The 14,693-nt window shown below is 48.8% G+C and overlaps 1 protein-coding gene across 2 annotated transcripts; it reads right to left on the reverse strand.

Moving 5' to 3' along the window:
* Positions 1–251: 251 nt before the first annotated feature.
* On the reverse strand, positions 252–12,827 carry BMP3 (bone morphogenetic protein 3). 2 transcript variants are annotated; one of them, XM_063156819.1, is made up of 3 exons: positions 12,699–12,827; positions 3,912–4,801; positions 252–2,015 (listed from the first exon to the last, which is right to left on the reverse strand). In XM_063156819.1, exons 1-3 carry the CDS (start codon positions 12,742–12,744, stop codon positions 1,824–1,826), a joined length of 1,128 nt encoding a protein of 375 aa, XP_063012889.1. In that variant the 5' UTR covers positions 12,745–12,827; the 3' UTR covers positions 252–1,823. The 2 variants fall into 2 exon arrangements, with proteins under 2 accessions (XP_063012889.1, XP_063012888.1); XM_063156818.1 differs by lacking the exon at positions 12,699–12,827 and adding an exon at positions 11,848–12,418.
* Positions 12,828–14,693: the final 1,866 nt, after the last annotated feature.

Consider the following 14,693-nt stretch of genomic DNA (forward strand, 5'->3'; position numbering starts at 1 on the left):
ACAAAACTTGAGGTCTCCTGAGGCTGCTCAGGCCTGGGAGGAAGCCCTTCCTGCCAGCCTCTTGGCTTTTCCCCACTCTGAGGAACTGTGGAAATGCACATCCAGACCCGGGGCAGACAGCCTGGGATGTTTTCTGCACAACAAACCCCACAGCCCCGAGCACCAGAAGCCTGAAGAGGTTCAGGAAAGGCTCTCCCAGGCGGCCCTGAATGTTCTTGGAAACATTTGAGTGCCACACAGGAAAACATGGATTTTCACTTTAAAGCCGTTTTATTTTCCGCTTCTCCGGAATTCCAAGCACAACGTCCACATGACTGGAGGAAAACAATACAGAGCAGACAAGCTTATCCATCAGCAGTGAAACATGCCCTTCACCCTGCAGGTGGCTCCTGTCCTTTGGAGCTCCCCTACAGTCCTGGCAGCTCATCTTTGCACTGACAGAGAAAACTGCATGGCTTGAAGAGTGCTGAGATAAAGGAGGATACATTAGGAAGGCCATGGATACAAAATAAATTAGAAGCATCTGTAAAAGTTTCTTTCCATATACAAAATAACTTTTCTTTCTTGGGGGTGATTTTCACTTTTTTAAATTGACAGTCTGTACACAGATAAACCTTTCCCCAGAAAACATTTAAAAATGCTGGTTTTAGAAGGAAAAAGGAGCCACTAAACCCATCCTGCAAACTCACAAGCCTCTCCTCAGCTGAGGCTGCCAATCTCTGGGACCAGCCCTGCCCCAGGAGTGACACCCTGCTGCTGATGAGTTCAGGGCCCCCCGAGGATGGAAGAACTGAATCACCACCTTGCCAGCTAAATCAGAGCACCGAGTGCCCCTTTCCTGAACAGCTCCATGGAGGGTGACTCCAGCACCTCACGGGGCAGCCCCTTCCACTGCCTGACCATCCTGTCCATGAAGAAATTCTTCCTTATGTCCAGCCTGACCCTTCCCTGGTGCAGCTGGAGGCTGTGATCCCTGGTCCTGTCACTTGTTACCTGGGAGTAGAGGCCACTGCACAGCCTGGCAACAGCGCCCTTGCAGGCAGGCAGCCCACAGATTATTTGGAAGACTGTTCTAGAACTCGAGGTGAGGTGAACAAGTCATTCAGCCACCTGACTGAGGGTGGCATTTCCACAGCCCTGGCCTGCTGAGTGTCCATAGCAGAATTCAGAGGGATGCCCTCAGCAGGGCTGCTTGGAGCTCCTGTGCCCGGGGCTGCTGAGCTCCCAAGGGCTCAATTACAGAGCACTGTCAGGGGAAAGGAACTCGCACACAAGGTGGGTAACCTCCTACCAAGGAGATGCACATCCCCTGGGCTTACCTACGGCTTTCAGGATGTCAGATTTGTTTTGCTGCCTTGTACTACTCTAAAACCTATGGCAAGAAACTTAGCTTTAAAATGAAGACTACTACATTTCTAACCTCCCCTCGCCATTAGTCACCATTAGAACAGAGATAGGAAGTACCAGCCTGTGCTGCTTCCAAAATCTTGTACAAAAATAGATCATTATGTCCTTTGGGCAGTCTCAAAAATCTGCAGATCCTTCCTTCCCCTCTCACTTCCAACAGGTACAGTCAGGTGCCATTTCCAAGCCTTGTGTCTTGGTCAGAATCACGGACAAATGAAGTTTGTCTTCACTTCCCTTGGAACCACTGTTTGGAATCCATCCTGCTCCCACTCTCACTGACTGGATTTCTTTACATTTTCTTGTCCAAAGGAGATGCATGGCAGTGCAAACACGAAGCAGGTATGATGAGACTCCTGCCCACCCCTTCCCCAGACAGCAAGCCCTCACCCTGGCATTGCCCACAGCCTCCCAAGGTGTTATCTGCACGCACAGGACTCCACTGTCATGTTGGGGTACACCTTCAGAACCACGTTCTTGTTCTCATCAAAGAATAAGATACTGAGGGAAGACATTTTGTCAGGAACACAGCAAGGCTCGGGGATGCCGGGGACGACTCCGACGGCTCTCACAATGCTCTGGATGGTGGCATGGTTGGATGGCTTCATGGCCTGCAAGAGAAAGACACGGCAGAACATGTCACTGCACCCACGCTGCCATGGATTCACTACTCTACAATCACATTGCTTTCTTGAAGGGCCCTGTTGAGACCCCTCAGCTGGAACATCTCCAGCCAGCTCTGCCTCATACTAAAGTGATCTTTTCCTCAGAGGTGAAACTTCAAAGGGCAAAGCTCCCTAAATTCATAAAAAGGGACACCAGAGCTTGGGTTTGCTCTGAAGAGAAAGCCAATCTGCCTGGTAAGGTGACTGCTTGGTCACAAAACCAGAAGCCATTAAGGTGTTCACAAAAATAAAAAAACAATGCAGAGAAATGAAAAGCACAAAAGTTTTTCTCTGAACCCTGAAATGCTTCCTGATCCAAGTATCTGTACAAGAGATAAGTGAGCATAAAAAATGCACAGGATGCAGCTTTTAGCCAGGGACTTTTGCTTTGGCTTTTAGAGTTGTTCTTACACACACAATCTGGGAATCAAAACAGCTTAGTGTGTATCCCATCACATGTCCCTGAGAAATACACAGAACCATGTCATTTTGGCCAAATGTTCAACTTGCAGTTTTGCTGGAATGAGAGATGATTCAGTTCTGGGAAAAAAGAGTCAGTCTTAAGGGTTAGATATGGACCTGCAAAAAGAGCAGGAATAACTGTGAATTCCAGCTTGTCATCTCTTTTGCTCAGCACATTAGTACATGACGTTTTAAGTCCCCATCTAAGCTGATCAAAGACATTTCTGTTGGGTTTCTTTGAATCCAAGAGTACCTATACCCCTCAGCAGTAGCAACCAGGGATTTATAAACAAGTTTTGGATTATCACACAACTCAGATTTCTGTATCATTTCTGTCTTCAAAGGGAAGTGAAAGCTCTGGTAGCCCCCAGCCATGTTCCCTTACTCAGCTGCTGGGCAGGATTCTCCCCAGAATAACTGGGAGGCCAACAGCTGTCCTGAGCCTGCTGATCACGTGCCACAAGGCAGAACACCTACTGTCCTGCGGGGTGTCCTTGCAGCTGGGTTACAAGCAGGGCACAAAAGGCAGCTGTGAACTCTCATTCCCGACAGGAGAACATCTCTGTGGCCCACAAGCTCTATGCCAGGTCATGCTCCCAGCACAGGTGGGTTGGACAGCAGTCAAACCAGCTGGCAAAACCAGGGCATGGCTAAAACATGCACATCTGGAGGCATGGGGGGGTACATCTGTTCTCCATTACCCACCAGGTTGCTAACTCTAGAGGCTCACCCTCAGCAAGGGCACGTGATGTACCCAGAGTAGTCTGTTATTGCCTGAGGGTCAGGGTATCCCTCTGCAAACACACTCTCAGTAGCAGTAGATCCTGTGATGCCCAGCTTTGAAGCCTGCTCCTGCAGCTGGAGCTAGGCAAGTCTTCTATTCGTCCAAGGAGAAGATCTCATCTTCTGCAGCTTGCTTTGCCTGGGCTCCATCCCCTTGGGTGCTATTCTTCCACCCACCACTTTCAAAAGGAGGCTCCCTTTGCTCTGAATGCCACATATATTTTGGAACCAACTGCTCTGGCTTCTCTGTGGCAGGACCAAAGACTTTGGAATGAAAGGCTGCAGTGAGTCCAAGAGCTCTGCCTTTACTGATGCCCCTCATTTTAGGCCAGCCTCAAATCCCAGGTTTAAGCAGCCTCCAGGACCTACTAAGAATGTTGCTAAGAATGACACTGGACATTTGGAGCAGAGTTCATCAATCCAGGTCACAGGGCTAGGAGCACATCAGCCTCCCCTGCTACTCTCATGCAATCAGCTCATACAAACCATGGGATATTTTGACAGTGAGTGGGCCTGGATCCATTGCTTTTGGATTCCCTCGGACATGGCAAACAAAATGCCCAGGTTATGGTAACAGACAGTGAAAAAGCATCATACCTTTGGAATTGGGAATTGGCATTCTCCTGAGCAGTAATAGGCATCGAAGGACTTGGGGGAAATAATCCACTCGCTCCAGCCGATGTCTGCAAAATCCACCTTGAGGTAGCGCCGGGCGCAGCTCCTGGGCTCGTTCCACTGCTTCCTCCTCGCCTTCTTCAGTGTCTGCTCATCAAACTGCAGAGTCTGGCTCTTCTGCAGATGGCTCTTCCTCTGCTTCTTCTTGCTCCTGGCCCTGTCTGCCAGCTGTGGCTGGAAGGTCTTGTAGGGCCTCGTGCCCTCCCAGCTCTGCTCCTCCCCGTACTGGTACTGGGCTCCTGGGAGCTCGTTGTTCTGCAGCGGCAACAGGACGTTCGCAGAGCGTCTCCTCCTCCTGTGGCCTTGTGGCTTGGGAAGGGCCCTGGCCAGAGGATGACGGTGTCCTCGCAGAGTGGACACGACGCTCTCAGGCTCGGAGATGGCGGAATCGTTGGCATATATCAGGATGTAGGGCTCGTGGGAGGAAGAGGCCCTTTCCCAGGGATGATGGCCGGGCAGATCCATTTTAACGCTGATCAGCAGCTCGTTGTTTTGCTTTGCCTCGTGCAGGAGCCGAGTAATGTCCTTCCACTGCCAGGAGAGGACATCCTGGTAAGCAGAGGAGACATTGATGAGGAAATGTCCCAGGCTCCGAGCCGGGCTCCCAGCTGAAGGAAAGGTCCAAACTGAAAGGTGTATCTGAATTTCAGGTTTCCTGTGCTGGTGATGGGAACAGCCACTGGGCTCAGAACAGTTCCACTTCACATGTAGCAGATCACCAATATAATAATACACTGAGGCTGACAGGACATTTTCAGACTCTGTGAGTGATGTCAGGTTAAAAACGTACACCTCCTGGCCCTCGGGGCTCCCTAGAAAAACAAGTAATCACATAAGAATACAGGCATCTAAAAATGTCATCCAGAGGGGACACAGGGCTGCTCTGACAGCCTTTTGGCTAAGTCAGATAGTAATCACACCTGAAGTTTCCCTCTAGAGCAGTCAGTTACACTGGCTACATTTAGTCATTCCATCCTGGACACTTCATCAGTTTTCATGCCAGAGTTAGAAGGTATTTACTTATACAGCTGAAGGCAGGCAGATGGTACTAGAGCAACCCCAATAGCGCAAAGAAAGCCAATCCAAAACCAGATTTGAGGGGTCATGGGGTAGAACACATGGGGGACTCTAACACCCACAAAGTGCAACAGCAAGGCTCAAGAGGAAGGTGTAATTTTTCTAAAAATCCCTGTGGGCTGCAGTTATGTCTGTCCTTCAGAGAAAAGAGAAATACAGATCAGAATGTTAGGCTGTAAAACCAGGCTGGCAGGGAAAACTCAAATACAGTGTAGCTAAGGTATGGTCTGCAGCCCCACCCAAGGGGCTGGAAACATCCCGACACGTGAGGGAAATGGGAGCATGCAGAATTAAGCGCTTTTTGGACACCACAGGACACCACGGCATGTGAAAAGCCTCTTCAAAGGGTCAGTCCAAGCAATGAGAAGCACAGAGATGGCCATGGACTAGGGATGACCCTGCCCAGGCAAGTGAAAACATCATTTCCAGTACTGATCTTTCACAGACATTAACAATTTCATGTCCTGTGCCTCCAGCCTGCAGTATCTCAATGGCCAGTGCCACTCAGGTAAGTGTGGCAAACGCCTGGACTCTCCCTGTGCAGCCCCATCCCTACCCCAGCAATCCAAGCAGCTTCCTCCTCTTCTGAACACTTTTGTGTCATAGTATTCCAATCAGTACATTAAAAAAAGCAGCAAGAAAGAGAGAACCCTTCTCCCCAACTTAGCAGATGCACTGCTTCATGGAATTATGGAAAAAACTCCATGTTTTCTTCAGTAGAACAGGGCCAAAAGAGTGAAAAGGCCAAATAACCTAAGGAATCATCTTTGTTTACACATTCAGCCTCATCTGGCAGCAGAGCACATAGGTAACTTTCTAAGTGCTGAAAACTCACATACCACTATAACAGATGCCCAGGGAACTAGATTTACCTGCAATTCCATCCCACTTTTTATTCCTCAAGCCAAAACCAGCCCTTGATTATGCTTGCGCCAGGCATACATGAGGACCTGATCTCTGCTTGGTTTGTAACCACTGATGTAATAAGGTTATTACACACATTACTTTTGGGATGTAATAAGGTTAATACACACTTTGGCAGGGCACTGAGTAGATCAGTCTCAGGAGCCAGAATTCATGGTGTCTCACGGGCACCTGTTTAAGAAGTTATTATTTGCATCACTGCTGTATGCTGAAGGACAAGTTTTGATCTCAATTTTTATTACCAATGCCACTTAAAAAATCCTGCCTTTTCTAAACTGGCATATTGTATTGGAAGACAAAGGAAGCTCCTATTGTTCATCAAGAAATTCTGGACAGCATGGGGCACACATAGATGGAGTCTATAATTTTGGTTAAAAGCTAAATTCCAGCCTGCAGCTCTATGCCAAGACAAAGCACTTGCAGTAGATGGTGCTATTTTCCTACACAACCACCTCCAAGCTTCAGCAGCTCTGAATTCTCCCATCTTTTATCTGCAAAATCACCTCAACAACAGTTACTAGTGGGCAGCACAGACATCTGTGGATCCACCACATTCTGCCTCGAGAAACCCAACTGCATAACTTGGGGTTCTATCAAAATTTGGGAGCACTGGGTCCAGCATACCACTTGTGTGACACCAATACCTGACTCCCAGGTGTAAGCATTGGACTGAAATAAGTGTTCCCTGGGCTAGAAATTACCCTTAAAAATTACAGGCACGTCAAGGAAGCTTTAAAATAACTACAAAAGCATCTTTTGCTCAGGAAAATTTCATTTCATTGAAACGAGACACTGTTTTTGCTCTGCTGGAAACCATTCCAGACTGTTTACTTGAACCCAGCTCCTGGCACAGCAGCTGAAGTACTTGTACCTGCTGGATCTTAGGGGCATGGTTCACACTTCCTCACCTCCCCACATCAACCCACAGCTGCAAGGAAGGCCTGTGACCAGCATTAAAAACGTGTTTTTAAGGAAGTGCAGTAGGTCTGTCAAGACCGAGGTCGCTGGCACAGGCAGATTCCTGTCACAAGGGGGATTTCAGGCATCAATAAGCTGGAATGAATCTGCTAACATGTGGTGTGTTTACCTTTATAGAGGATGCCCTGACATTTTTATGGACTGCCAAATCTATCCCACGGGTGAAAAAGGATGCAATAACGAGGACTATTTAGTTATACAGTCACCATTAGCCATCATTTAAAGGAGGTATTACAGAGGTGCCCTTGTGCCAGGGCCTGGTTAAGAATGGATTGGCGTTTCCAGTGCAAAATCCTGTTCTCATCACTTCACAGCCCATATACAAAAGTTCACTAGGAGCTGGAAACAGGAACAAGTTCCTCAAGAAAAACAGATTTGGAAACCAGATTTTCTCTCTTCTCCCATCTTCCTCTTACTTGGCTGCTGCTTCCTAGTTACCAATTTGTGTTCTGTGCAAAAGAAAAAGATGGGATGCAGTTCTCCCTTTTGAAAGAGCATAGGACCGAGTGCCAAACTGGTTTTACTAACTCTTTTAGCAAAACAGGTAACATCACAGCAGCTAGCAACTTGATATAAAACAGCAGCAAGTTCACCACGGACTAAAGCTATCAACTGCTCAAATAAACAACTTGTGCAGAAACAGCAAACCTGCATACCCAGGACCTAACTTACATAAAGGTTTCATGGTACGAAACCCACAAATCTGCACATTGCACAGCCTAAGTGTGCTGCACAGTGGCCACTTGATCTCTTCTCTCTATATTTTAAGCAGGAGGACCACAGCAGGTATGAAGACTAAACACAACATCTAGCCCGAAGCTGGCACAAGCCAAGCAGGCTAAGGGGGTACATCCACAGCAGACACAAATACGGGCAGAATCCTCACAGCCATGACTCATTGCACTTGGGCTGCTGGGGTGAAAAGCAACTTGTGCACAGCCTGTGCTCTGATGCCACAGCTCCTCAGGCTGAAGCAATGTGTTCTAGAAACAGGGACCAGCAGGGAACTGTGAACACAGGTCGCTCACACGCATGGCACCGCTGTGAGACACAGTGACAGAAGCCAGAAAATTCTGTCCTGAGAGGCCCAACCTACAGATCCTGCCCATTTGCCTCAGAGGCTTGCAGATTTGGGCCCATCTGCCCAAATCTTAGCTTAATGTTAGTCAAGTTCCTGAAAAATACCAGGATGCTACTGCTTGCATTGTATTTATATGAGTGCAGCAAAAAAACCCAGCAAACCCCAAAACTGAAGAAACACACAGAAGGAAAAAACACAAGTCTTCTGACTGGATATTTGTAAAGCTCTTATTGCAAAGAGCCCCTGATACTCTGGTGCTCAGAGGGGCCAGCATTTGGCCTGGACTGGTTTCTGCAGGCTGACGGCAGCCGGTGAGCTCCGTTTCCCCGTTTGCGTGGGCACTTCGCACCACAACAAAGGAAAGAAAAGCCTTTGGAAAGGGAGGAGAACATATCTCTAAAACCACAAGAACTGGCCTAGGGGAAGGTGTAATACCTGAAATTACTTGAACTTCAGTCATTAAAAAAGAGTTTAAAGTAATTTCTGACTGTATATCTTTACTATAACACCATTAGGAGGACCTTCCAAACAAAGTCAGGACTCATTTGCAAGCTGTGTTCCTTAAGTGATGCTAGGATTAAAAATGCTTTCAGAAGCAAATCCAATCTGCATTTGAGGCTTTTATCTTTCCGGTCTCTTTTATTTCTTCATGCTGTATGTGACCTCCAACTCCTGAGCCTGGGCAGCCACCAGCACACCTCCAGAGGCAGTGCTGAGAGTAAGCACACTTCTGCTCAGGTCTCTTCCAGGAGGAGAGACCAGTCGTGTACAGACACCCCTGCAGGACCACATCTCCAGAGTTCACTTGCCAGAACTGCCCCAGTGCTCCACTGTGGCTCATGTTCTTCCTATATGTCTTTTAGAGTGACAACGCATGGAAAACCACTCACTCCTGCGGCACCCACAGGTAAAGAACTGGAAAAGGCCTGTCCAAAGCAAAACAAGGACTATGAGAGCTGTCCCAGAAATGTCCTGCAACAGCGAGAAGAGCTGCTGCAGAAATCACACTCACATACAGAGAAACAAATTAGAGCAGTTAAGTCCATAAAAGAGAACAGTGCTAAAGTGTAACTAAATACTCAGAGAAAGATATATGTACATCCTCACTGCACTCCTCAAGGATTTCAGGCCTGGGGTTTCTTTTCATCTTTGTCACAGCCACAGGTTCCTTTTCCTGGGCTATTCAAAGTATACAGTTACGCACCCAGGTAATTTAGCAAGATTAACAGGAAACAAATTTGCCTGAATGATCACATGAATGTTCATCAAAATCAGTGGCCAAAAGCCCCAGCCCAAACAAGCAACAGTCCAGCCTCGTAAAGTCTGGTGCATGAGAGATTTCAGGGCAGGAGGCTTCAAAGAGATGCCACACGGGGCTGAAGCTCTGGTCCCATCCCCTCAGAGAACTGAGCCACAGAAAGGGAAACTTGCTTTTATCAGGAATGAGGATGCTTGTTTTGATCAATCAGTCTTAGCTGCGTTTTGCTGGTTGTTGGTTACAGGGCCACAGCTGCCACCTGCAACACCCCTGTTCTCTGACCAGAAACAGGGACGAGCTTCAACAAATCCTATGAGATTTTGGTCTCACCACACAACACTCCAGAGCCTCCAAAATCTGTCTGGGAGACTGGGGAAGGGCCTTTCCCATGTGCTGCAGAAGAAGCCGAAGCCCCTGCAGAGGAAAAGCAAGGACAGAAAGATTCCACACCTACACTTGAGAGCTCAGAAAATTTGTGCTTCAGAGAAGGAAGAGTTTCTCTCCTGAAAATGTCAGACTAAATTGCAAGGCTAAACTGCAAATGAAACCACTGAAAATTTGCTTCAAGACCTTTTGCTGTAGATGGAGGAGACATGGGACAATTCTGGGGGAACTTCTGCTCCCAGCAGACAAAAAGTTGAGTCCTGAAGGGGCTGGCAGAGGGACTGGTAAAATGTGAAGGTGCAATAGCAACATCACATATTAAATTAACTGATGCATCCCATTAAGTGGGAGACTGAAACTTGGAGCCAAGGAGTGCAACAGTGAAAGCAGAGGATTTAGAGACAAAGTAAAGGGGAATACTGCTGGATGTGCCATGTTCATGGCAAGCCTTGTCAGGCAGTTGGGCCCAAGGAAGAAGACAGAAAAAGTCTTTCCATTGCACCCACCACCCTGAGGAACATCAAATATAAGGGCTTTCTGGAAACAGATTTTCTGCCATCAATAACCACACAAAATAAGCAGCTGCTGCCAACAGCAAGAGAAAGACAACAGCTAACTGGTTAAATATTTTGCACAGTTAATAAAGTGTCAACAATGTTTAAAACCAATTTATTGCTTTGGCACTTGATCTGTGAAAGTATTGGAAGAGGAGGAAAGGGATTAGCAAGCAGTGTGTTTATAGGACTGCTGCCACTCAACATCAAGTGAGAGTACTAATATAATCAGAAAGACCACAGAGATGGGATTTCAACCAACAACATTCTAGGTTTAGAACAATAAATGGCATTTATCAGATATCTGTAACAGAGCAAATATTGCTCTGCTAGGGTCATTAACAACCTCTCCTTTTTTTAGGAGGGGGCTGTAGTGAATATTACATCCTCCCCTCTCTTGGTAGGCTTAAGTCAGTGAGAGCCAGGGACATGAGACTTCATGAAGCAAACAAGCCACGTTAGAAAGGCAAGAGAGCTCTCCAGTAAGAGCAGCAGCTGGGCAGAGTCCTGGCTCTCAATGCTCCAAACCCTGGGCAAGTACTCCTCTAAAGCCTCTCCTGTGGACAGAGACACTTGCAGGGTTGAAACCTAAGACACCAAAGCCACTCATTCCTCATTGTATTTGATCTCCGCTCAGAGCTGCCTTATAAAAGACAGTGTTGCTTTTGAAGAAGCAAGGGAGCCTGCCACCCACAGCTCTCTTTCCTAGGACAGGAATGACCTGAAGCAAGTCACTGAACCTCACAGACAGCTCTCGCTTTTACTGATGCTTCTCTAAGAAAAAGCCACTGGGTCAGTGCACTGGTGTAAAGAAAAGCCAGAGACTGGCAAATGGGGCTTCTGTGTGTGTGCTCTGACAGCTGTCCCACACGCAGCAAGGTTTTGGGGTGCAGCAGGTAAGGGAAGGACATCCCAGTGATGCTCATCTTTAGCTTCTGGCCATTCCATTTAGCCCTTGTGGAGCTCACATGCACAAAAACCACAACAGGGAAGGGTTAGTTAGGGTTAGCACCAAAACAGTGACTTTTCTCTTTCTGCTGGGACATGGTTCTTTTGAGATGCTGGCATGTTAAACACATCCTCCTCCCTTACAGAAAATGTTTTTACATTTTCACCCATCTACCTGTGCATGCCACTGTGTAATCATGGAGAGATGTAAGTGACCCTTCCAAAGATACCAAGATGAAGTATTTATGACACCTAAGTCATGTTTCAACTGACCTCATCTGCCACTGCATCTCATTGTCAGTAAACCCCAAGCCATGACACGGCTCCGTCAGGCACAGCTCAGCCCTTGGCTCCAACAGAAGTTACAGGTGCAGAACACCACTAACACACGGGGGACTCCGGAGAAGATCCGCTAATTACTCCACCTCCCTCGCACTGTACTCATCTATCCTGATGACAGTGATGCTCGATGCAGAGCAGAAGTAGTAGGGCAATAAAGTACAGGACATAACGTAATACACGACAGTCCCCGCCGGAAGGGATATTCCTCCAATTTTCTCATTTCTCCCATTCACCGCGCTCTCCGGGCCCCACCCCAGCGATGCTCTGACCCCGCTGTGCTGCCCTCTTTTCCCGGCCGCGGAGCGCACTCACCTGCGGGCAGCGGGCGGAAGCCGCGCACCGTGTTTCCCCGGCGGAGCCACGGCCCGGCCGGTGTCGGCGGGTCACGGTACTGCTCGTAGAGCCGCAGCATGTGCTCCGCCACTCTGTCGGCCGCCGCCGGCAGCCCGGGCCGCCGCTGCCCCGCGCCGTCCTCACCTGCGGCGGCCCGGGCGCGGCCGGCCCGCACGGCTCCCGGAGCGGAGCGGCGCCGCAGCCCGAGCCGGCGCGGCCGCAGCGCGTCGCCCAGAGCAAGGCACAGGCAGCCCCATCCCAGGCACAGGCACAGCACCCAGCGGGCCGACCACGCCATCCCGCCTCTCGGCGCGGCCGGGAGAGCCCGGGACTGCGCGGAAAGCGCGCTCGGGGCGTTCTCCTCCCGGAGAAGGAAAAAAGGGGAAAACGGGAAAAAACCGACAAAAAAGCCGGGCGGAGGAAAGCTCCGCGGTGTGGACCGCCCTCCCTTAGCGGCGGGGAGCGAGGGTTTAATTCTTTATTCCCAGCCGTGCAGGTTGCTGTCGGGGCAGAGGCGGCGGTGCTGCTGCTCCCGGCACGGCCGGCACTCGGGGCAGCCCCGCGGGAGAAACGCGGCGATCGCCCCGCCCGGCCTCGCTGCGGCGGGGCCAAGTGCGGGGAGCCGCCACCCCAGGGGAGCGCAGCCACGGGACGGGACGGACGGATGGAGGGAGGGGATGCTCTGGAAACTCCATCCCCGTGGGCGGACGGCAATCCAGGCGGAGGACGGTTCCCTGCCCGCCTCCACCCAGCCCCTCCCAAAGGCCGTACAATAACGTGATCGCATTAAAAAAAGAGGGGGGAAAAATCAGGAGTAGTAGCGCACTCACCCTTCTCCCCTGGAAGTCTGAAGGCTTGGCTGGGAGTGGAGCACATTCCACCTCGGGCAGGTGGCAGCGATGCTCACCGGGTTGTGCTGGGCTTCTGCCTGCCCCTCCTGAGTACCAGCCACGCTCAGTGACCCTCGGCTTCCCCAGCCCGGCCGGGACTGGCAGAGGTGCCCTCAGCACCTGGAGCCCGTGGGAGCAGACGTGCACCTAGAGAAATTCCTCACTACAGCAGGGCACGGCAAGGTGTTCATTGCTCGGCTGAGACAATCCCATGGGCCTCCCGCATTTGCTGTCTTTCAGCACCAGAGGACAGAAACGTCTCACTTGCCCTTGGCAGCGCCACAGCCTCACACAACAGCCCAGCACACACGATGCTGTGCCTTACCAAATCTGCTTTGGAATAAAGGGGTGCCTCATCTGTACCTCGGGCAGGGAACACACGGGAGGTGGAAGAGGAGCCTCAGTGCAGTGTCACAGTTTATAAACATGCTGGTTCCTAAGATCAGCTTGGTTTCTAAGCTGAAGAGGGGAGATAATAAGATTGGCCTACAGACCAGCACACTGAGCTTAGCACATGGCATTTTCAGCACGGGGCATTCGGCTTTTCCACGGGCTACAGCAAGGGTATCATTATCCAGCCCCAAATAGAACACTACGACACTTTATGTACTGCCTCTCAAATTACACTGACATTAGGATGGGTAGCAAGCACTGTTATGCACTGTACAAGCCCATCTGTAACTACAAGAGGTGAGTGCCCACCAGCAGGCAGGGAGGAAAGTGAAGATTCTCAACAGCACAGTAGTGATTTTTATATGCTCCCACATTTGAAGGCTCAGATACTACCCCTGGCAATGACTCATCCACTAACAGTGCTGAGGCACCAAAGCTGCCACATGCATCTCCAAATACTATCCATAGATGTGGAAACACACCACGTCACTATCCATGCAAGTAGTACCATTACCTCTACTTCTCACTAGATAAGAAATACACACTAAATGCAATATAAAAGCTAACAATACAAGTAAACATAATTAATAAGTTCATAATGAAAACATTAAGGTATAATTGCTTTTTTTTGGACACAAGTAATAAAACCAATGTGGATCTGTGCAGAAAGAAAACAAAATTATTTAAACCGATGGCTAAAAAATTCAGAACAAGCAGCAGTCCCTGGCTTATATCCACAGCAGAGCTGTCAGTCCCAAAGAAGTATCTCTATGCAACTGGAAATTACCATTTCAGGAAAATTTTCAGGACAGGATTTCAGTTTTTTCCTACTGTTAGAAGAAGCAACATAAAATAAAAATCCCCAAGCAACAACACACCACAAGTCTTTAAATAAAAACTGGCATAACTGAATCCTGCAATACACCTACAGCACCAAGCCATTTGCTGGAAGATGTCATCTTTTGCACATCTCCAACATATCCTCTGAGCAGCTTCCTAACTCTTGAGATCAGATCACTGTAAATCAAGAATTACCTGAGTTGAAAAAAATCAAATAAACCCGTAGAGGCACTGTGTACTTGTTACACCATTCTCAAGCAAAAGACAAGAACTACTTTTAGTTCAACATAGGAGCTCAAGCACCCTATGGCTGAGCTTTTATTCAAAATCCTTTGAGTGTTAGCAGAAAGCCCTGCTTATATAAAATTAACCCCAAATTTGGATCCCAGAACCTCACCCCAGCACTTGACTGCAACTAAGTGTCTAAAATAGAAAGTTAGCCCTACACAAGCCTGTTACAGCCAGCAAGGAAAGAGAAAGAGGACACTGCATGTGAAACAGAAAGGAAAAAGTGACTTCTCAGGGCATTAGGAGCCTTCTCTGAATCCCCCTTTTCAAACAGCTGCCGCAGGCACACACAGGGTTTCAAAAATTCCTCGCTTTATGGGCTGTCCCTGTGACATATCAAAACACTCATTACATAGAGTTCTGCAGCTTGCAAAGTTTAGGAATATCCCCCACTCCATGAGATTTTTAAATGCC

This window comes from Melospiza melodia, chromosome 5, assembly GCF_035770615.1.
Source record: "Melospiza melodia melodia isolate bMelMel2 chromosome 5, bMelMel2.pri, whole genome shotgun sequence".
Taxonomy (NCBI): Eukaryota; Metazoa; Chordata; class Aves; order Passeriformes; family Passerellidae; genus Melospiza; species Melospiza melodia.

Coding starts and splice junctions, on each gene's coding strand:
- BMP3 (XM_063156818.1), bottom strand. CDS start 12,166: ATGGCGTGGTCGGCCCGCTGGGTGCTGTGCCTGTGCCTGGGATGGGGC. Junction 4,802..11,847: donor CTTCCGCCCGCTGCCCGCAG/GTGAGTGCGCTC, acceptor TTGTTTTTCTAG/GGAGCCCCGAGGGCCAGGAG. Junction 2,016..3,911: donor GCCAATTCCCAATTCCAAAG/GTATGATGCTTT, acceptor TTTCTCTTGCAG/GCCATGAAGCCATCCAACCA.